Source organism: Myiozetetes cayanensis, unplaced genomic scaffold (genome assembly GCF_022539395.1).
Source record: "Myiozetetes cayanensis isolate MyiCay16 unplaced genomic scaffold, myiCay2020 scf2-11, whole genome shotgun sequence".
NCBI lineage: Eukaryota > Metazoa > Chordata > Aves > Passeriformes > Tyrannidae > Myiozetetes > Myiozetetes cayanensis.
The window spans coordinates 36,263,677-36,287,791 of record NW_026087411.1 but is presented as its reverse complement, the minus strand read 5'-3'; the positions used below and the strand labels follow the sequence as shown (position 1 = coordinate 36,287,791).

Sequence of the window (24,115 nt, the reverse complement as noted above, 5' to 3'; positions counted from 1 at the left end):
GGACTGACACAGGTAACATTTGGAGTTGATGGAGTGTAGTGCAGGCACTCAGTCTAGAATAATTGAGTGGATTTTCAGCAGTTCTAATTACCAATATGCCTTGTAATGGAGTGTCAGTGAAGGGTAAACAGCAAAATGTGGCAATGTGAACCCTTGGTTTAAGTACTGGAAGGTAAATCAATATAATACAAATCTTCCTAATCACTTTGTACTTCAGCTGTGAGCCTCAATATAGTCTCTGGAGATGAGCAGGAGTTACAGGGAAACAAAAAATAAAGGAAGCTGAAAAATTGCTTTTTCTTTGGATCTGAAATGATGCTTTCGTATCATATCTGAAATAATGATTTTAGACATGATTTCACATGTTTTCTCTTAACCACATATGCCATATTTCAGATGCCCATGTAATAAAAATCTAAAGCTTTAAATCACTAAAGTTTGACCACCAGAAGTGTGGTGAATGCAGTTCACCTCCAGATGTCAGTCACGTGTGACATGAGTTTGGTATGTTCAATTTCTTTTCACAGCTACCAAAAGTCCTGGTTCCTTCCTTAGCATCAAAATATGTATGTATGTATGGCTTGCAATCCTATCTCACATTCCAAATTACCATCAAAGCTCACTGACAAAGGTGGAGGGAATTGCTTATAAAACTGTTGCTTCCAAAATGTTACTAGTTGTTATAAGCGGTTTTTCACTTCAAATTCATCCTATTAATGAAAAGAATTCATAAAGATAAAGCAAATAGCTATATACAACATAGAAAGGAAAGAGGTTGAAAGATGGGAGAGGTTCCCCATTCCTCAAGAGCTCAATCCTTATTTGCACAATCTGAAGAAACTGGCAGAAATTCAGCGTATATGGAAAAGAGGACTAAATACAAAACAAAGTAAGTTATTCTTTTGTCAGTTCATCTTGCATGCCCAAAATAAGCAGCAACAGACACGAGTTATTTTTTATGTCAGCCATTTACATAGCCTCACCATTAATTACCTATGTCTGAACTGCTATATTTGGTTGTGCAGTTGAGACAGGAGAGTTGAAATTTAGCAGGAGCTATTGCAGATTGCACTGTGAATCAGGAGGTAGTTTTAATGCCACTTGAGAAAAAACATGTTGTAGTTTGAACTTTAATTTGATATCATTAACTGTACTCCATGACTAATGCTGAAATCCTAAGGGCTGTTTCTCATGGCTCAAACTTAATTCCCTAGTGATCAACTAGCACGTTATATTACACTCTGTCTGCCATTCCTCAGACGTGCATGGGTAATGTAAATATTACAATGGCAGATTTAATCCTTTGGTTGTATGATGGAAAATGTCTAAGGAGTTATAATGAGTCACATTCTTTTCTTCAAGCTCAGGAAAGTGTCGTGAAATAGATGAGACAACAAAAAAGATACCCTGTAGGTGATGGGAGCACAGCACTCAAAATTAGATAGTGAACTTCCTTGTGTCACATTGTTCTGAATCGTAAATGTGAACAGCAGAAATCAAAGGCCACTGATATCAATATTATTAAGTATCAAATAGGAGAAAGAGGTAACTGTCTCGGTTTCATTGCTCTGATAGCAAAGGTTCCCCTTCAGGGTGAAGGGAACTCAAACTAGGAGCGTGACACAGTACTCTCATCTTCTCATATAAAATGATATCCCTCATTCTCGGACCGCTAAGACCAGACAGTCCTGCTGCTAAGCCACCATCTATCTAGGACCATTCCAGATGGGCTGAAATGTGAAAGAAATACCAGAGCTTATGGTTCAATTGAGTTGAAAAACAAAATGGTTGAGGCAGAGACAAAAACAGTAGTAATTGCTGGTGTTTCTTTAGAAGGTTGGAGATGATGTTGTTTTACATGCTTTACCTTTTCATTTCATGGACAGTAAGTATCCTGCCTGCAGCAGACTTCTTTCAAACTTTCCAGTTCAAATTTCTCCCTGCTCCACCTCTCTGAAGTGCACAAAACCATGACAAGCTGAAGCACTGGGAGTTTTGTTATGTGACCTTGCTGGTGACTGCCTGCCTTCCTCATGCCCACGGCAAAGCCTGACCTTTGCTACAGCTATTTTTCCCTGAGTGAGACAGATTTGCTTTAGTCCTCTCGAGATGGTATTTTACAGGAGCTGGCTCTCCACAGCTGCACTGAAACCAACACAGGTTGTTGTTCAGCCCTTCTAAGTATCTGGCTGTAGCAATAATAATAATAGTAATGTCATTATTTAAGTACTTAATGAGCAATCTCTTCCTGCGTTCCACTGCTGAGATTACACAGCAAAAATTGCTTATTTATAGTAAGTTATTAAAGCTATCTGAGCTAATTTAAATTAATTCTGCTTGGTCATTCCTCATCTAATAGCTATTGTTCATCACTGCTCAGGTAACTCACAGTCCTGGAAGCAATCCAATGCGGTAGTCTAACCTTTTCATTTACATAATTTTTGAAAGCTCAGTTATAGCTCAGTGATTTGCCCTTTGATGTAAATAATAATGTATGTTGCTGAGACCATGACAAATCTGGAACCCAAGATAAGCACCAAGTGGCATTTTGCAGCAAAGGGTTAGCTTCTCTAACATGAGCATTTAATTACACTGCTCAGCACAGCTGACATGTATTAATTAATTCTTAGTGATGGTCTCCTGGAAAACATAGAGAATTAGGGAATAAGTACTGGTACAAAAAATATCAAGTTGAAGTGCTGCTTTTGCTTTTTGTGTGGTGTCAGTGGGATGAAATCTCTCTGACTGTACTTATGTAATGGATACAGTGAGAGAGGAAGAAGCACTTATCCTGAGAAGCTCCGTTTGGGCTTTCTTAGAAGTGACTGATGAGAGAAGCTGCCAGCAACCAGAGAGGAGTGAGAAATAAGGATTTAAGTTGCAAGAAAACATAGAGCCTGGGCTGCTGGCAAATGTATCACAGAGACACAACTTTCAAACAGATTAAATGTGTCAGGTAAGTGAGGCTCATTGTGGTCAACTCCATAAGAAAGTTTGCTTCATACAGCGGATGACAAAGTGAGGAAATCCCTAGATACTTGTGATTGGTCTCAGACTTATAACAAAACAGTAAAAATTCAGATATTTTTGGTCATGTCAAGTGATAGAAAATGCAGAAGGGAGTGCAATGAACATAGCACTCAAACCTGACCTTCTTTAAGGAGAAAGTGCCATGTACCAGAAGCTGTCTGCCTCACTGCACACCTTTGTTACTACTGCTCTTTTCCTATGTGAATGGACTCAAAACCAGTGGGTTGTACAGCTTCTTGAGGTGTCTCTGTCATTTATTTATTTAATTTAGGAGCAAAAAAATAACTAATTAATTTAATTTCATTTTAACTGTAGAGGCCAGCCTAGCAAAGCTGCTCTGAACTGTCAACATTTGAACAAAATTTGAGAGGCAGTGAACTTAGAGGATTCATTGTACAGGACAGAGGAATTCTTGGCTTGTTAAACAATTAAAAAATGTTTATTCTTGACAAGAGGACCTACTTTTCTGAGTCCATAGAAAAGTTCAGGGATCACCACGCAGTTGGCAGACACATCTAGGATTTGAGGACTGCAGAATTAAGTTACGTGCACCTCTATTTTGTGGATAAGAACTGATTTATCTTGGACTCTGCTGTTAGAAACAACTCTTTAAAAACTCGAATGGAAAGACATGATCCTGCTTTGCTCTTCAGAAAGCTGCTTGATAATAAAAGAAAAATAACTAATTTCTGTTTTGCTAAACTATGGCTTAAACAAAAGAAAATCAGACAAGGAAAGTTCTCTTGAATGTTTTAAGACAGATATTGCTTTTAGTCATAAGTTCCACCCATTACAAAACACAAGAATTATTAATTATTGTAGAGGTAGGTAAAAATACAGTATGTTGAGGAAGATACAGATTCAGTTATCAGTGAAAATCTGGTCAAGCTCTTTTAACTGCACTGTGACAGAGATGGGAAGATTTGCTGGCATACTGTGAAATAGTGTTTTATTGTGCACTTGTCCTGCAGCTATTGTGCTTCAGTACTAGGGAGCAGCTGCTTGATATTCCTTTCTACTCAATATCTGCCTCTTGACAGTTCTGACATGAGGACTCAAAAAATATTAGAAAATTTGAAAGGCAGAAGGATTTTATATTTGGGGAATAAAATCATTTTTGCCAGGCTACATATAAAGGGCTATCTACACACAGGGAATACTCAAGATACCTTTCCATTAATTTTTCTCCAATTACTTCCCGTAATTAAATTCTGACTGGTTGTTAGCACTCTACCAGCTCAGTTAATAAGCCTTCTTGCTCAAAGTTCAGGGTCCAGATTTCTGATTTTGAAATCAATTTCCCAGCTATTTTCCCTGTTTGACCTCAAGCCATTGCATCTTGGCTTCTCCATTTGTCAGCTTTATTTCTTGAAAAAAAATATGTTCGAGCCGATACCCTGCTTTTCTTGATTCTGTGGATCTATTCACTTAACATTCCAGATATGGCAACACCTGACTGGTTCTGGTGTCTCAGTGTAGTGACAACCCTTTTCTCCTCTTTTTTTGAACCAGTTCAAGGGTTCATAGAGCCCCTGAAGCTTTTTCTTCAGTTGCTTCAATCAACCTTGTGTTAGTTTCACCTATCCTAGGAAACAGATGTAAGCATTTACTCAAGCTTCAAAAGTGTTCAAAATGTAATGAGCAAGATCAGCACCCTCTTTTTATGCTATGAATTAGATATAGAGGAAGTTTTCCTTTCCAGAGCCCTTGCTGCTATTTCCCTCTTCTTCTGTGTCTTCTGTGTCTTCTGGAAGGGCTGCCCCTATCCCATAAGCAAGAAGCCTAAAGCCCCTCTGGCTGCCTTCACTGTCCCTGTGCCCAAGGTCTGATGAGCTGCAGCAGTTGCTCTATCAACTGCTGGCTCCTGCTGTCAGTCCTCACTGTTCCTGAGTTAGAAAATTAGAGTTAGGAAAACCCAGCCAAAACCAGGAAAATGTCATCTTACCCGAGTCCTCGTGGTTGAGGAGAGAGTCTTCTCTGGATATCCTGATTTTCCATCCAGTCAATCAACTTCTGCAGAAGTCTCTGACACTTAATTTATTTGCAGCATGACCTGTTAGGAGAAATCAAGATTGGGAAAGTTGTAGCTGGATTTGCAGGTTTGCCTGAAAATCTGATAGAGGTTGGTCCTCTAAATAATCAAAATAATCAAAGCTTTATTTCCCTCCATTCTTTCTGGCAAACCTAAATTCTTAAAAAAATGTTTATGGAATTTTCTTCAAACCCATTCCCCCCTTTTATTGAGGAATTTCTAGTACTGATGGTAATGCACTTTGAAAAGCTTTGATTCCAGTGAGATGCTGCATTATTTGCTGTAGCTTGGTTCAGCAGGACTAACAGCTTTCCTTGGAAGCTCTGCTGCTATGAACAGCATTACAGCTTTGTCTTTATTATCCACTCATCAGACTTGAGTGCACTGGTTTCTATCAAAGAATATATCAGTGAGACAAATCTAGTATATCCCATGGTGAAATAATCCCACAGGAAGGGGAGGGAGAACTTGACTCTCTTGAAATGACCACAGTCTTTCCTCCCTTTGGTTTCTTCTTTGATAGGAACATTAAAAAAACTTGTACAGAATGTGAGATTATCCACTTAGCTCTGTCCATCGAGACTCTTGAGTAAAATGAAAGCTTGCAATTCTTTTATCATTAACTTTATATAATTCAGTTGCAGCTGTGACAAAGAAATTCGGAAACTTGTCCCAGAAGGAAGGCAGATTTAATGGGCCCTGTGGCCTTTCTCAGGATGACAACTAACACTTGACTTTTTGGTAAAATGGCAGCTTAACTAGAAAACTTTGGAGGCTTCAGATTACTTTTTTTCTTCCACATGCATTCATGTGTTCAACCAGGTCCATCACCATATTTTTCTTTTTCTTCTGAAATGCTGACATGCTTTAAATCTTTTCTGAACAGAAGGTTCAGAAACACCTAGGGTTTACAGCTGTGTACTGTCCTACAGGGAAACTGCTTTGTGACTATCTTTCATATACTGCTGATAGTTTTTGGACAAGTGAACAAAATATACCTGACTAGATGCCTTTCACTCTGGGCTTCCACAAACATTTAGAAAAGGAATCCGTACACTAGAAAACTAAAATAAATGTCTATATCAGTGCTTCTGCAGTGCTCCAAATTTAATAGCAAACCTAAAGCCCCAAATACCAGTGGCTGAAAACGTCTATTGATATAATCTCTGTTAGTCCATCAAATCTTAAGATTAAAAGAATTGGACACTTTTGAATATGTGCATATAAACCAAGATAATTTGCATGGAGAATTAGAGTCATTCAAGCACAGGCAGACCATACAAATTCAAATAAAACTGATACACTACTGTATTCAGTAGTGTACAGAAATAGGGCCAAACCTGAAAAAGGAATTTTCAGGAGACATGTGGAAATTCAGAGATGTGCACAGCACTAAGGGTTATGTATGTGACAACTCCACAGTTTACAGAAAGAAAAAACTATCCCAAAATGCCAAAATAGCCTCCTGCTCCAGCTGACTTCTGGGGAGGCTGCCAAGACCAGCTAGCTAATGTAGCTCACTGGGATAGGTACCCACAGCTCACCAGCTCCAAAGATGTCGGCAAGGTGCACTGGGGAAAGAGAAGTAAGCAAAACTGATCTGGCTGGAAAGACACAGATCTTTGGCTCTGTCACAGTCACTCAGGAATTTGGGATAACTTTGATATTAAAAAAAACGGGCACTGTCAGATCAAATGGTGCACTATTAGTACCATCAGGCTGTGTCACTTACTGCGATTGCAGTCATGGCAAAGCGTTGCCTCAGCACTTTGTAGAGAGAAAACAAGATTTTTCTTAGTCTGTTTTCCAATCTGTAAGACTAGGACGAAGTATTTGCTCATAGAAATTTCATAACAGCATGAATATTGTGAAGTGTTTGAAAGATTTCAGAAGAAAAGCACCACTGGAAGGTAAAATCTTGTAACTGTTTCTCTGGCTTCAATATTGCAGTGAAAGCCTGCAAGCAATATTGATGTTTGTAAAATTATCTGGGCCAGTCATCAGCACTGCTGCCTGGGAGGCTCTGGAAAGTGGTAAGACCAGTTCATGCATCTGCAGCAATTCTCCAAAACTCATTTAGTGTCAGGCTTTTCACTGTGTCCCCCTGGAGAAAATCCTTAATTAGAAATTTCCTTTAGACATGCTTTTTAATCATACCTATTGCTTTATGAATTTTTTCCCTGCTATCCCATGCTTGCCATTTTTTGACTCTCTGCATTTTAAGCAGTAAGACAAGTTCCTGTGTGTTTCCTCATCTGGAGAAATTTAAATATCAATTAAAAGAAATCATTGATGTCAGCCAGGATTAATTTTTTCCTATTAATTTTAAAATCATTACCTTTGCAATGTCAGGCTAAAACTTATAATCAACTAATTTAAAAATACTTGTGCTGGGGGCAGCCTTTCTGAATTTTACATAACTGCATGTAAGTGGAAATCAAAATGTAATGACCTGGGTTTGCACTCAGCCAAGCAAGTACATAACTTCAGCTACATGAACCTTTCCATTGACTTCCAGGAGAACAGCTCTGCTTAACTTTTAATTCAGTGCTGGAGCATTAAGGAACAAATCTCTAATTTTATTGAATAGTTTTCTTCTAGTGACATAAACCCCACGTTTTCCAAAGCAAATCGCTTCATCATTAAAAACGAAGTGATAACTTTCTTTATTCATGTCACTTCTAACTGAAAAATTTTTTCCTCTCCTATGAGAAAAGGCTAAGAGAAGTGGGATTGTTCAGCCTGGAGGAGAGAAGGCTCCAGGGTAACCTAAATTGCAGCCTTTCGGTGCTTGAAGGGAGCCTACAAGAAAGATGGAGAGAGACTTTTTACAACGACAAGTAGCAATAGGAATGGCTTCAAATTGAAGAGAGTAAGTTTAGATTAAATGTTGTGAAGAAATTCTTTACTGTGAGGGTGGTGAGGCACTGTAACAGGCTGCTCAGAGAAATTGTGGATGCTCTATCCCTGGGAGTGTTCAAGGCCATGCTGGATGGGGCTTTGAGCAAGCTGGTCTAGTGGAAGGTGTCCCTGGTGTCCCATAGCAGGGGGGTTGGAACTAGATGATCTTTAAGGTCCCTTCCAGCACAAATCATTCTGTAATTCTATGACTCTATTCCATGATATGGCCAAAGTTAGGAATTTAGATAGTAAAACACCTTGGAAGCCTAAAAACACATTCTCAAAATTCCAAGTAACAAATGCTGCTTGCATCAAAGAACAAACCCTGCTCACGCAGCTTGAAACGTGGCACCTGAGGTCTGTATGCCCGGTGCCAATGTTAGGGCTGAGATAAGGCTCTGCATTGTGTTTCAAATTTGAACTTCTGCTGCACTCAGAGCAATAGCTCCAGTGAAGCACAGATATGATTTTCAGTATAAGCCAGCGTTTTTTTACTTCTAAAGGTTTTGGAGAGGAGCCATATTTGAGGAGGTTGTACATTCAGAAAATCAACTCAAGGAATCATTTAAAGCAACACTTACCTCAGACTTGGGAAGAAAGCAACTAGGAAGGTGTTAAGAAGATTGCGTAAGTTGCATTTTAAAAAGCTGATTTTTATAAACTACCATTTTATCAGCTGTCCATCATACTGGCAGTAGTAATGACATAAGGAGCCTGGTTTGTGTATAACCTTGCATATTTGGAAACAAAGAATGACCGTGGCTGTGCAGCAAATTTTCATTAGCACTCGAGTTCCCAAGTGTGCAGGTAATAAGATTACAATACTGTACATCTGCATCTTTAGTCAGTTACCTAAATTTCATCTGTGAAGTGCAAAAATGATTTTAGGAAAATAGCATAGAATAAACTGCACTGGGGGATAGGAAATTGTTGGGGGGTTTTATTCCATTTTATGGAAAACACTGTCTATTGTTTCAGTCAGTTTATGTGAGAAACTCCTGCTACTCTGCAGAGTGAAAACTGATTATTAGTGCATGCAATAACTCCCACTTATTTCCAGCTGCCATTCCCTGCCAAGGAGCAGGGTGGCTGTAGTTTCTCTTGCACCTGAGGCATACCTTGGAGCAGGCAGCGTGTTTTCCTGCACAGCTTCTTTGCAGCTCTGAAAGCACCATTCTTGTGGGCAAACTCTTGTGTGCCACCTGCATCTTCCAGCTCTCTTTTACACTAAAGTTGCCTTGAATTAACTGTATGGTTCAGTAACAGCTACTGCCCTGGATGGGGACAAAATGTTCCCCACACACTCCCCTTGACTTCTGTTCATCTGTCATTTGATTTCTTTCTGAAGTTTTTTAAAAAGTTTACTTAGCTTTTTGCACTTCATCGAGTCTCGTAATCCAATAAGGTCTCTTGAGAGTATGGTATTCTGCCTGCTCACTTATGTCATACCGGGAAATACCACTTATGAAATTTTCTCCAATAACTTTATTAAGGTATTTAATTTCTTAATACTTTTAAAACCTCCGGAATTATCTGCAGTCGTTTGCCTCATCTCTTAATAAAATCAGTCACGGATAACTTGAAGCATAACTCACATTCATGTCTGTATTACTTCCTCAAGGAATTTTTCTCAACTTACAAGTGACCTCAGAAGTCATGCTGTGAATGGCATAGGAAGTTACCTGGTTGGTAACTTTTTGAAGTTTATATATAAACTTTGTTCTTTGTGCCTGGCTTCATACAGCATGTGTGCATGGATAGACATATAGAACACAGAAAACTCATGTTACCCACTTTTTAAAAGAAGTCCTTTTTATTAATTCATCTTCTTCTGTTAGGATCATAGTTTGGTTGAAAGATAAGTAATGCTGCTAAACTGTTATTTTTTATAAAAAATTATTTTTAAAAAATTTATTTTTTAATATAAAGATCTCTAGATTCCTGATACTACTTTTAGCTACTCTATAGTAGCAGAACATCTTATAAACAGTTTTTTAGAACAAGTTTAAAAATGCTAGGCCTAAGGAACTGATAGACCAGAGCAACAGAACTTAGTAAGAATATGTTAACTGCTAAGTCAAAATGTAGGGGTTATCCCAGAAATGAACAAATCTCTATCCCCTCACTCCACCACTAAGGCCTTAGTGTTTGAATAATTTTTGCAAGTGAAAATGTTGCCCTATGTTGCCGTGAGGTTATTTAATACCTACAAGCACCTATTTTAATACAGTTTCCCTGAAAACAGTAACTGCTTGTGAAACTGTCAGCAAGACAAAGTGAGCATTGGGTTTAGTTTTTCACTATTTACCCTGTTCTTGTTGGAACGGGTAAAGACCTTTGACAGCAGGCTTCCAGTTCTCTTACCCTGCTTTAAAGTATTTCCAGGGCTGCACTATCCCACTTGTTTGCTAAATGCATCCTTTCCTCCAGATACATATGAATAGTGAGAAAAGAATCTGAAAAGGAAATGCCTTCCTTCCCAACCAGTGCTCTGTTGGCTGTCATTTGCAGGAACAGCACTGGCTGAGGCTTAGCAAGTTGAAAAAAAAATCGTTTTTACAAGATTACTGAGCTAGTGCAGCTGGAAATGCTCTTCAGCATTAGGCTGTTCTTGGGCAATATTGCCAAACAGATATTGTCAGATGTGTTTAATATTCAGCAAGCATGGGTGAACTACCAGGACTGTAACCCTGTCAGATTTAAGATGTGCTGTATTTGAAGTCAAAGGTGACATTCTTGGACTTTAAAAAGTCTGGTTATTCATCAACACAAAGCTAAGCAACTTGTATGGTGAGTGACTTTCTTCCTTGTAATTCACTTCAGACACAAAAGACATGGTGGTATAAAATCTTGGCACACAGCAAGTGGCCTCCTTTTACTGTGCACACCATTCCACCAACTGCTTCGTGCATTCCTGCACACCGTTTCTTTTCATGGCTTCATGTCAAAGCAGTAATTATTAACCTTTTTCACGCTTAGAATCTTTCTATTTCAAATTACAAAGGTCTTCCTAAGGCCACTGACTGAAATTCAGTTTTTGGTATGAAGCAGCATTCTCTTGTGAGACCAAAGTACCAGCTGGTTTGACATAATGTACATTCTGTAGTGAACCATCATCATGATGTTTTCAGGTCAGACACACACCCTTTATTTCTGTATGCTACAGCTAGATGCGAGTGTCATAAGAAGCAGCTGTTAGGTGTAGAATTAGAGCAGTGCACGTAGCTAAGGGAGGAACCAAGAGTGCTGAGCAGAAAAGGCTTAAAACTCTGCTTTCTCTGTGTCACAGCAGGCCAGCACCACTTGCTGGCATCTAAAGGAAGCAGAGGACTGATGCAATCTGGATGGACTTCCTAAAGACTTCTGAATAACCGCTCTGCTTAACCTTGGCTCCAAGTATAGTGGTCAGACGAAAACACTTTGTGGGAAGGGCTACACTATTGCTCACAGAAATGTCAGTCTGCTGTGCATTCCCCCATCCTCCACAAAGACAGAGGCAACAAGTGAGGAAACGATGGCAGATAATGAAGCTGGGGAATAGGAAAAAATTCTGTGCAAGTGGAAAGCCCTTGTAACCTTCTCATGACTTTGACTATACCAAACTGGCATGTCTGAACATCAGTAAAAATCTCCTGCCTCTCCAGAGCTGAGTGCTATTGAGTGTTACTGTGTGCCATTAGTGCAGTCTTAATGCCATCAAACTAGGGATACAAAGGAAAAATAGGGACACAGAAGCAAGATCTGAGCTGGCTGCTGCCAAGCCACAGCAAAGCTCAGCAACACTGAAATGTGTAACCTAGGAAGAAATTCCTGGAGCTTTATACTAAACTCATGGTTTTGTTCCTGCACAAAGCTACCTAGGAAGAGGCGTTTTAGTGTCTTGTGGGAAAAGTATGCACAGAGTCAAAGCTGGGACAGAACAAAAAAAGGCACTAGTCTGGAGCCAAATGAGAATGTTCAATAAAGCTTTACAATATATGAAGCAAAGGGAAAGCAGTCTGATAACCATCTACTGTTGCACTTGGTAGGTACATTAAAACTCATTTACTTTCATTCTACAAAGGGAAACAGAGCCACTGTTTGGTGACTGGCATACTGGATTATTTTCGCCTCTAGCTTTGCACACAAAAATCAATTCAAGTGTGGAAATGAGTCTGAGTACAGGAAAGCGAGCCAATACTGTCAGTACAGAATAATTGATGCAGCAACAGCAATAACTGAACTTTTTCCAGAGAAAAGATATTTAAGAAAAAATGTCATTTCCTGTTTCAGTAAAGGGAGTTAGACTGCAGAAAGACCACGTGAACTTCCCAGCTCTCAATTACATATTCACACATTTGTAAAGTTCCAGAAACACTTTATTTAAAAATGGAGTTGTAAATGCATATAACAAAATAACATACATAATAAATGTAACAAAAATAAATAAGGAGAACATGTTCATACAAAATAAGAACAGAGTAATGCAAAATGCTTATTACAGAACACAAAGGTATAAACGCCTGAAAGAACACAAACAGAATCTCGTATGAAGAGCCTGCACCTTTAATCCTTCCTAGCCATCCCCTACTTTCCACTTGAATCTGCAGAAAAATTATGTTCCCAAGCACTAAAAAAAGAAGGAATTATGGTGATGGTTTGGTACACTCGGTTTTCAACACTGTTCTAATTTCCATTTACTTTTGCCCTTTAGCACCTTCAAAAAGTTTTCCCGTAGCCTCTGTAAACCAGTGTCGTTCAGGCTCCCACAGTTAGCTGGAGTAGAGCATATTGAGTCATACATGAAGACTGTTTGCTTTTATTTTTTTTTAAAGAAAATATGAAATCCATTATACAACAGATTAGTGGTTTTGTTTTTACAACTCTACAAAAAAAGTTTTTGCATTTTTATTAACTGGTCCAACTTTTACTGATTTCCGAAAGCCTGTACAATTTAAAAGTGTACAGAAAGTAGTTTTTTTTAAAAACAAATGTCATATAGGATTATTGCTGAGATATTAAAGACCATTTCATAAAAGCTGCAAAACTGTATCTTTAACCTTAATATATAGAGACTGATGCAAACATAAGAAAATTCCAGTCTATTAGTTACATTTAACAGAAAAAACATTCCTCCAAATTACAGTGTTCTGGAAATACAAAGTAATTTACTTTTATTCTTATTATTATTTCCGAATGTTAAGATACTGGGACAACTGATAAGGAAAATAGGCTTATATAGGAAACTTTAAATAGACTTGCTTTTCGGCGGTATAAGCAAAATGTCCATGTTAGCAGTCGTCTTCCAGAATCCTTTTAAATATGTAAGACAGAGACAGCTTTACTAGCAAGACTACAGGAAAATATACAGAAGCAAATAAAATCATTTGCTTGGGAGTGTATCTATTGATTAAGCAAATCATGACAACTCTATTTCCAAGTCCCCTAAAGAAAATTTTACACCTCATGATCATTCCAAATAAACAGTAATTTCTTTGTAAGCTTATGCTGCATTTGGATTGGTGAGAGCCCATTTCCCTCAATATGCTTTAACACATCCCACATTGCTGTATGTTTAAATTTATTTCCTAGTTTCAACAAACATTTGGACAGAAAGGAGATATGAAATACTTCTACTGTCATTAACATCAAAAAGACATTTGACGAAGATCAAAAAGTGCCAAATAGTCCTTTCAGAAAGTGGATTAAAACACTGTAATGATAATACAAGGACAGTATTATCAGTTTTCTATGTACACCTAAACACTGGTTGCTGTTTAATGATATCGATATGTTCACCTACCACTCCCAGCAAATCTTAGTGCAAACATAATATGTGAACTTATTTGTAAACCCCAAGACAATTTACGCAGCAACAAGGTTATATAAATCACAGAACTGTTTGAGATTTTCCAGTATATGAGAATGAATGCTTTCTGAAGTCTGTCTTACTTTTGCAGTAATGTGTCATTGTAGTCAAAGATAACGTTTCCTATATAAATCATCTAATTCAGAACCAAATGTAATGTTCAACAGTCCTGTACACGCTTTAGTGGAGGAAGTCCATTCATTAGAGCAGCCTGGCAAAGAGATCTGGGGTTTCAGTAACATTAAATGTTAGACCGCTTGCATGGCTTTTAAAAAGAAATAAACCTATTAAGGGAAAACTGCCGATATAATAATTCTTTTGCAAAGCACACAACAACAAAGGGCAAACCTGCCACAATCTGCTTTCCTACACTGGTATCTATGAATAACTTTATGATTTGAAAAGGATTTGTGTGACAATCAAAGCATCACAATTAAAGAAAACTGATTTAATAAAACAACTGCTGTTTGACCAAGCCTTTTCTTCTTTAATTATAAAAACCAATATTATAATTTTTCCTTGATTTCTAAACATTCCACATGAAAGGTTTTTGTATCAAACACCGAGATGTCACTCACGCAGGGTGGCATCCTCCTCTTCCCCATCTGGGTTAAACCTATTGAACTGTATGCTGAAATCTGCCTCAGATTCAGCATTTTCAAATTCAGCTGCAGCAGGGCCGGTGGCAGGTCGAACAGCCCGAGCTTCGGGCTGGCAGTTTGGCTGCGCTTGAGGGCGGGTACCTTGGGAAACAGGACTGGACTTCGGCTTCGGCTGAGCTGGTAAGATGGGGCTGGCGAATCCCAAGTTGCTCAAAGCATCCAGGGTACCATCAGGGTCAATCATAGCATTAATTGCTAAGCAGAAAGAAGAGATGAAAAGGATAGGGAAGAAACCATAAAAAATATGATTTTCTGTTACTATAAAAATAAGGAAATCCTTTTCTCACACTTTTGTTCCTATGATGGTAGACATGAGTTTTTATGTGCGCTGCCCATGACAAAGCAGTGGCATGTCCAACACAGATACAAACTGATCAGTCACTATCTATGTTAGTATCAGTCAGTTAGTATCTATTTAAGCTAGTTTATGTGGCTTTTCCTCCTAATGTTACTGCTATATCATGCTTTGTTGCAAGCCCACACCCTGCAAATAGCCAGAGTTGCTAATTCCATGAGTGGATGAAATTTGTACAAAAGAGCAGTCATTTATTCATAGTGGGGGCAAACCAAAACACCTAGTACCATTTAATTTTATTATACTATTAACATATTTGTCACATTAAACAGAAATTCTTTTTTATTTCCAAAAATGTACTAACATCTATTTGCACACCACTGCATACACAAGGAAACAATCTGGCCTAATTTATTTATATTCTCTAAACACAATATAATTTGTAATAAATAAACATTTTTTAATTATGGTTGAGCATGAAACAAATACTAATTTGTTTCTAAAGGTGGTTAATGACTCCTCCTGAAACATTCTTTTTTAAAGAATGTTTTGCAAAGGATTAAATCTGAATACTAAAAATAACAAATATAGGAAATTTACAAGTGACATAATAATGATAAATATGGGCCACTAATCAATTTGACCACTCCGTTGTTAAAAAATAAACTAAGTATAAACAATACACAAATAAGACTGCAACTTCTATTTAAAAAAATACTCAGTTTTTAAGCTAATTTTGATAAATGGAATATATGTCTAATTGGCAGACCTTTTAAGCAAAACATACTTCTTTCCACTTTACATATAGATAAGACTTTATGTGTGAAAAGCAAAGTAACTTTTCAATTTTGTAGTCTGCAGGCTCCATAGTTACAACAATTGGATTTTGCAGTGTGAAGGGAAGATGTCATGAGCTAATTCTAAATTTTCATTTCATCATAATGGAGACAGCTGTGGGGGTTTTTGAGATTTCCCACAGATTACAGTCTCAGTGCATCCCTTATAATGAATTGTGCTACACATGAGGGTATTACTGATGTGCAGAACCTATTTCATAAAGCCTAATCTTAGGATTCCCTATCACCTACTCTTCAATATTTACCAAAATATTTCTATCAAGAATGTTTCACAAATAATTATTTGGGATTCTCAGGACCATGTAATTCTTAGTTGAGCCTTTTCTCACCCATATAAAAGGATATGATCAAAAAACAGTGGCATTTGTTTACCAAATGTGCCAGCAATTATATATTAATGTACGTAACCCATATTGTGATATATTTTAATATATCACAGTTACTTTATTTCATGGTATAGATATACACATACACATTAAAAGAATTTGAAGCAAGGAGCCACAGAAGAGAAAAAAGATTTGTACCTTGCAGCTGTTTCTCGACTCGTTTCAGTTCCTGTAAGATTGATGATATTTCCTAGAAAAGAAATGATCATGTTTCATTATGGAAAAAAAAGACTATCAGTAGTGAACAATCGCTCTCCCCAACCTTTGCAATTGCAATATGCTATTTGGTTGACCCTCCTAGCAACATGAACACCCTTGCTGGTGGTGACCCAGCCATGTCCCCCACAGGTCCTGGGTGGCAGCCCTTGAAGTTGGAGAGCCATGTCTCACTCAGAATCTAGAGCTCCCGCTGTGGTCCATAAAACCCCATGCTGTCCCTTCCTCATCTGGCTGTGCCACCTCTGCTCAAGCACAGACTTACAGACACCATGGTTCTGTAGAAATAGGGCAAACACAGCAAACTTTTAAAGGAAAGCTATAGGATAAACCCAGTATTAAATGGAATTGAGTGACTTATAACCTTGCTCAGATGTGAGTCAAAACATGAGGTGACTGCATCAGAATTCTGTCTGCAACCACTGGCCCCTGTGCCCACGAGACCCTGTACAGCACATCAGTGTTGGGGCCTCAGGACTCATCTGCCATACATACTTTTCTCCACTGTGCTGCACTACTTGTTAGCACAGATGCATCCACAGTAATGTACTCAGAAACAAAGCAATCATTAAATGTACCACACCTAAAACTACAGAATCACAGAATATACTGAGTTGGAAGGGATCCACTCAGGATCATCGAGTCCAACTCCTGGCCCTTCACAGGGCACCCCAAGAATCATATCCTGTGCCTGAGAGCATTGTGCAAACACTTCTTGAGCTCTGACAGGCTTGGTGCCATGACCACTTCCCTGGGTCATTTCCCTGGTTGTAGAATTAACATATTTATATTAATATAAATATGTAAATCCTACAACTGAAGGATCCTACACTGAAGAACAGTGTTAATCCAGCTACTGAGGAGAGCTGTCAGGGGTATTCTAAAGCTGAGAATTTTCAAAGGCACTGATTTCAGAAAACCATTTAAGCCCTTTCAGGAAGCCATTTTGTACTAAGTACTGTGATTTTTGTGGGTGGTAATGAGGTTGATTATCTTGAATTTTACACAGTCATTATGTTTAAGAAGATTCCACATCTGGGCTGCACATCAATGTTCCAAGGACAAAACAAACATCAGTTATAACTGTCCTCTCTTAAAATTTAATAATGATCTGTGACAGAAATAAGCACTGCATTTGAAGAATATATTGCTCTGAAAACTGAGGAGAAACTTGAAAATCATAGACAAAAAAAGCACCCCGAAGAACCCTCTCACTTTCAAACAATGTGAGATGCTTTAATAAATTGAAAAAATTTGTAGAATGATGAACTTAGGAATAAATATACAACAAACATTTTTCTATTTTAAAGAATCGACTGAACCCCCATATTCAGGACAAAAGACTAAATTTGGATCTTATGCTGGACATGGATAAGAGAAACTCCTTATACTATAATATTTCTAGAATTAGAAACTTCCATGAGGAACCTGTTTAATTAAACTTTAAGAAATAAAAAAACCCTATCAGTGAATCTATTAAATCATAACACTGAGTTACTAACACTTGCTCTTAATAAACATACCATTCTGCAGAAACTACTGGCCAAGCTTTCCATACTTCCAGCAAAAATCAATCTGGAGGAGCTAATAACTCATGATGAGCTAACAGAAAAGTGCTAGCCTGTTCAATGCCAGAGGAAATGTATTCACATTTGACTTGTGAGCATTCCAGTATGAAGTGTGTGAGCAGTTTCCTCTCCCACCTTTCCCTCAGAAAAAAACTCCACTTCTGTAAGCTGACATTAACAGCATGGTACTGCAGATAGATAATGTAACTAGACTCTCTGCCTACTCTCACATTCAAGAATGTTTTTCGAACCCTACACTCTGTGTTTAGAAGTAGAGGAGAAGTGTACTAAGAAATAACACATGTGCTCCATCCCCTCACACTGTCACACAGTCTGGTCATGAAATGCCCTCAATTAGGCAGGGTGGAAGAGGATATGAATCAGTTGGAGTTGTAGTGGGAGGCCTATGGTTACTGCTTCCAGACAAAATCAAGAGAATTACTTTTCATTGAAGAGTCCTTTTCTTGCCATGTGTCTATGGATTATTGTCATTTCATTTAGCAAAGCACAACAATTTCTCTAAATATCAATAATCAGTGTTAATAGTATTAAGTATTAATGAGTAGTAGGCAGTTTTTAGATTGTAAAACAAGTTAATTTGAAAGCAATCTAACATTCAAACTAATGGTTGTTACCTTTTGTTAAACAAATGTACTGATGGTCTATATATAGTCTGAATCCCTTTGACTGCATTCTTTATCTGAGAATTTCCCCTGAACAATTCCTTGTTTCTTTATAAGACAGCAAATCTTAGTAATTATTAAATCAGACTAGGTTTATTCTTGAAATATATGTGGTGTCTAAACAAAACCTTTTAAAATTTTTGCCCTTATGCCGCTGAAAACAACACATTCCTCTGCTGATTATTTAGACGTTAGATAAGCAGCATAATCAGTCCTAGAAGAGAACTATTCATACCATGCTTGATGTTTTCACAATAGGAACTTCACTTTCAGCTCGCAACTTGTTTTCAATTTCTTCCCAATTTCTGTCTTTGTCCTTAAATAATATTCTAGAAGAAAGAATTTTAAAAACATTGTTTAAAAAACACCCAACACAGTCACAAATTAAAACTGAAAGATTAGATAACACAATATGAGAAAGTAGCATAGGGAGTACTGAATAAAAATAAACTCTCAAATACTGAAAACCGGCAGGATCCAATCATACAGTTTAAATTTTCAGGAAAGCATATAGGGTTTCAGCAAAATCATTCTTATTGACATTAAAATGGCAGTTCTGTAACTAAATACTTGCTTATAGAGTCAAAAAGACACAGATGTTTCTTTCCTCCAGCACGAAGACATTTCTTAAAAAAATCCAACTATTTTTCTGTAGTCAGATAATTCCTCTTTAATACTGCATTTTATAACAACTGCAAAACATAAGGTAAATAAATGTATCTTTTATATTTGTATTCTATATTAATTTAATAAAAAATAAAACCACTTCAGGAAATTAAAAAAATACATTTCACAGAAGTAGTTTTCATTGAAAAGTCTCAATACGTAAATTTTATGTGTATACATATATTTATGTTTTAGTAGTATGAGTATCACTTGTATTACATGTTTAAAGAAGTATCTTATATTTGTAAAACCCCAAAGTATACTCTGAGATTCATTTTTTTAATGTTTTATTTCCCTGCTTGATAAATACTTTTTGTTTGCATTGTCATATCATAAACTGGAGCAACTGGGAAAAAAAAAAGAAAAAAATATTTAAGGTCTGGTAAGTGACCCCACGATGACATAGAGGAGTCCAAATCCACTTCTTCTCACATTTTAAAGTTAACAGTTCAAAAATAGCTGCAGTAAAACTGCTACGCAAACAAACCAACCAATTTCAAATCATGACCAAAAAGTAGTACATTTTAAATAAATTATTTGTGTAAGTATGTCTCTGAGGAAATAATTTTGAAGGTGGAAGTTCATGATATATTAAATCTCATAAAGATTAAGAATTTGAAAGAAAATTGGGAGACTTGGTATTGCATTTCTGTTCACCTTTCTTCAGTTATTTATACTCTAGGGAAAATTCCAGTCTCTATTATTATCTTGTCAAGAGAGTCTAATTTTGCAAAATATGTACTACCCTGCCTTATTTTATCAGTACACAGATGTCAAAGACAGCCCGTCCAGAAGGTGCTTTAACTCTTCTTCTGTCTCTGAGGTCTTCACTCACTGCTGCTTCAGAACATGTTTATGTTGGAGGTTTCACTGAGTGGAAGCGCTACTTTGATGACAGTGTCATGGGATTAAGGCAAATGATCACTTCTGCCAAGTGACTTGGGTGTATTCAAGTAAGTCAATTCATTCAAGAGTAAACATTAATACATAATTTTTTGGGGGAAGGAAAAAATAAATTAAACATAATCAAAAGTGCAATGACGAAAACGTGAAACCCTTTATGGCCTCAAACAGAGTCATCATCTTTTATCAAAGTTCATCATCAGAGGTCTGGCAAAATTCTCTTACGTTCCTGAAGGGAGTGCAAAACCTTGCAAAGACATACAACTGCAAACCTGGATACCAGAAAGTCCAATTACATTGGAAAATCTGGAATTTGGCTGCCACTAAGGAGTTCAAATAAACACATTAAAAAAAAAAAAAAGGCAGAGACACACACTAGAAATTATCGGGAACATAGAAAATAAGGCTTTATTTAGCAGCAAACAACACTAGAAGAAAAGCAACATAAGCTATTGTGACATTGTGTGACTTTTCATTTACCTCCTTGCCATGTTTTTTTAAAATAATTTTATCTTGATGTATTGTCATTAGTGCCTTTGCTTGTGTATGTGGTGGTCTCAGTCTTTTAGAGATAACGTTCTTACGCCTCTTTTACAATTTGAAAACCTTTCATTTCATTGATCACTTTATTTTAAAAAGAAGAGGAAAAAAATGAAAGCAGTAATTAAAAATTTTGAAACTGTTATTACTTTGACTACAAAGTGGGCAGGCCAATTTGTTTCTACTATAAATTTAGGAAGCCTATTACCTTTTTACTTCATCTTTCTGAATTCTTCACTTAGTTCATTTTAACTTCCTGGGGGATCTTAATCTCTGTCTGCTTTCACCTTTCTCTTTATAAGGGTATTCTTCAAGTTAAAAGAACGTATTTATAAATGCTTGCTGCCTTCTGCTCTTACTTTTCACTATCTTCTGATGCACAAGTCTTACCTCACGTTTTTTTTCACGGCACTTTTCAGGATGCACAGCAAACTGCAGAGACCAGCACGTAGTATCTTCACTGACCTGAATGCTTTGCCTAAATTTTGCCTGACTAAAGAGGCACTTGCCTGCTACATGCCAGTAACATTCCATTCATGCTGCAGAGCACTGATAAAACCATGCAGGTCTTCTCACTGCAAAACCTACTTACCTCTTCCCTTCGTAATCTCTGTAAATTTTCTGCAAACTCATTGAAATATATAAAAGTACACATACAGGCTGGGTAGAGAATGGACTGATAGCAGCCCTAAGGAGAAGGGCTTTGGGGGGCTAGTGGATGAGAGGTTGTACATGACCCAGCAATGTACACTCTCAGCCCAGAAGGCCAAATGTGTCCTGGGCTGCATCAAAAGCAGTGTGGTCAGCAGGGCAAGGAAGGGGATTCTCCCTCCTACTCCACTCTGGTGAGATCCCACCTGCAGAGCTGCATCCAGCTCTGGGGTCCCCAGCACAGGAAGGACATCAGCCTTTCAAAGCAAACCCAGAGCAGGGCCACCAAGATGCCCAGAGAGCTGAAGCACCACTCTTATGAAGACAGGCTGAGAGAGTTGGGATTGTTCAACCTGGAGAAGGCTCCAGGGAGACCTTGAAGCAGCCTCCTAGTACGTAAAGGGAGCCTGCAAGAGAGCTGGATAGGGACTTTTTATAAGTGCATGTAGTGATAGGACAAGGGAGAATGGTTTCAAACTGAGAGTAGGATTGGATTAGGTTAGATATTAGGAAGAAATTCTTTACTATGAGGGTGGTGAGGTACTGGAACAGGTTGCCCAGAGAACAAGTGTTCTAGGCCAGGTTGGATGGGGCTTTGAGCAATCTCATCTGATGGCAAGTATCCTTGCCCACAGAAGGGGGGTTGGACCTAAATGATCTCCAAGGTCCCTTCCAATCCAAACCATTCTGTGATTCTACGAAAAGGCAGAAAAGCAAACAAACTGCTTATCTGCTTCCTGAGAATCCACCACAGTAATTTGTTAGCAAAGAACGGGTTATAGGATACATGGCAAGAATGCTGCAGAACTTTAAAATATAATGCAGTTTTGTGTATTCCGGGAAATAAGAACCTGATTATACATGTTGAAAAAAAATTACAGAAAGGTAACTTAGCAATACCCAACATATGACATTATGCTGAAGAAAATAACAATTAGGCTAGAGAAACTGGTGAAAGGAAAGAACCAGGCACTTGTATCTTGTTCAATCTGTACCTCATGCTAGTACTTGGGGGAAAAAACCCCAGTTTGGCCAGCACTGGGAGAATCTAGCTGAGGAATACAGTATCAAAAGCTTCTCTCAAGCTCATTTCTTAATATAAGGTAGGAATGATGACAGAACTCAATGGAACCTGGAACATTACCTATAAATTAGAAACTGAAATGGCAGTGGGGAAGCAGGGAAGAAACTAGTCAAGCAAAAAGATATATATTTCATTTTGTCCTCCTACTCATTTATTTTCATGATTGACTTTAGCTCATTTTAATTTCTGATAGATCTGCTTGTCAAGAATGACTGACAATATTTATGTTCTTAATACTTTAGCCAAAGTGAAATCAGTCTTTCTATAAAGCTAACTTTTGCAACTAAAATATGACAGAAAGAAGAGTGTTCACTCTCACAGGAAGCATGACTTTCTCCATTTGGCCCCAGTTAGAAAGGATGTAATTTTTTAATATATGTGATGTAAGTTGTAAGGACTACAATTGCCCTTTATTGTCTGCTCTCCGCAGACAGGTTTACAATGGTAACAAGAAAATTTGAGGAAGGACTTGTAAAACACAGTCAGGCTTGCTGGCTTACTCTTACTTGGTGCCTCTAAAAATTTCTCCTCTCCTTTCATGTTCAAGTATTCTGGAAAAAGCCACAACTTCTAGCATGGTAAATCCTGATGATTCTCATTGTAACTATTCTGGGCAGAGATTTTAACTGGCTTAACTCCAGTAAAAACAACAGAAGCACACCAGTTGGCTGCACTCATGTACATTAAAACAACGCTAAGGTGAAAATCTGTAATAGGTGCTAGCTGCCTTATATGCTCCCTGAAAACCCATTCTACAACTAATGCTGTTTATCTGAAATTATGAACAACATGATGTTATTCAAAATAATTCTAAGTATCAGGAAAAGGAAGTTTTGAACACAGCCCTGGGGAATATACTAAATAATTCCTTATTAATGAAACTTTACTGCATTTTTATAGAAATAAGCCATTCCACTGTTTTTAAATATACATAAAATATTTGTAGGTATGCTTATATTTATAATATCATACATGACCACATCTTATTACATTCATTACAATGTAGCTGACTTATCTTTTAAGCTCAGAAAATTTCATCAGAAATGTGTAATACTTGAATTTAATGTTACCAGTTAGCCATCAATAAAAAAACAACACACAAAATTACTTAGAACAGAAATACTAAGAATGAGTTGCAGGCTTTTAAAGAATTGATTCTTCACTCAGGGATATTCTTCCTACTAGAAATGGCAGGACTAGAAATGGTAGATGATCTACAGTTTTTACCAATTTATATAGATAATTTTTTCTTCCTGATTTCTATGGTCAAATCCTTCTTTAGTATTCACATGAGAATACAATTTTAAGGAATGTTGGTATGTTGCTGCTTTTACTATTTGCATCACCCTATGCTGATATAAATTTGTGATTTGATGTTTAATCTGTCACTCATGTAGTATTTCAATATCTGACACTTCCTTGACAAACTGATTAATTACAGATCTAGAATTTTCTCACATTCAGAAAATTATGCAGGAAGATCAGCTCAAAGGACTTATTTTTAATGTTCTCTATTTTAAAATTATCAACTGCACAAAGACATGAAAAAGAACATGTGAATGATATGACCCTGAACTTTGTATTTAGAATTTTCTTTTTTTCTTGCCAACCAAAGTGGTCACGAAGTGGTTGTACACTCACACATTTAAGTTAAATGCAACTGTTGACAGAGCAACATGTTACCATTTTTGAAATGTCTACACTTTCTCTTAGCTACTATGAAATTGTATGAAGGAATCCAACTATCTAAGCAGAAATTTTCAATTAAAAATGACAGGTGGCTACATCTGTTG

At 37.4% G+C, this 24,115-nt stretch overlaps 1 protein-coding gene across 7 annotated transcripts in view; it reads right to left on the bottom strand.

The window, feature by feature from the left end:
• Window positions 1-12,299: 12,299 nt before the first annotated feature.
• Window positions 12,300-24,115, bottom strand: part of CEP170 (centrosomal protein 170) — a 99,931-nt gene continuing 88,115 nt past the window's right edge. For all 7 annotated transcript variants that reach the window (XM_050315186.1, XM_050315182.1, XM_050315184.1 and 4 more), the window contains 3 exons: window positions 18,714-18,807; window positions 16,150-16,201; window positions 12,300-14,668 (listed from right to left, as the gene is read on the bottom strand). In XM_050315186.1, coding sequence (XP_050171143.1) covers window positions 14,382-14,668; window positions 16,150-16,201; window positions 18,714-18,807 — 433 coding nt within the window. In that variant the 3' untranslated portion in view covers window positions 12,300-14,381. The remainder of the gene's footprint in view (window positions 14,669-16,149; window positions 16,202-18,713; window positions 18,808-24,115) is intronic.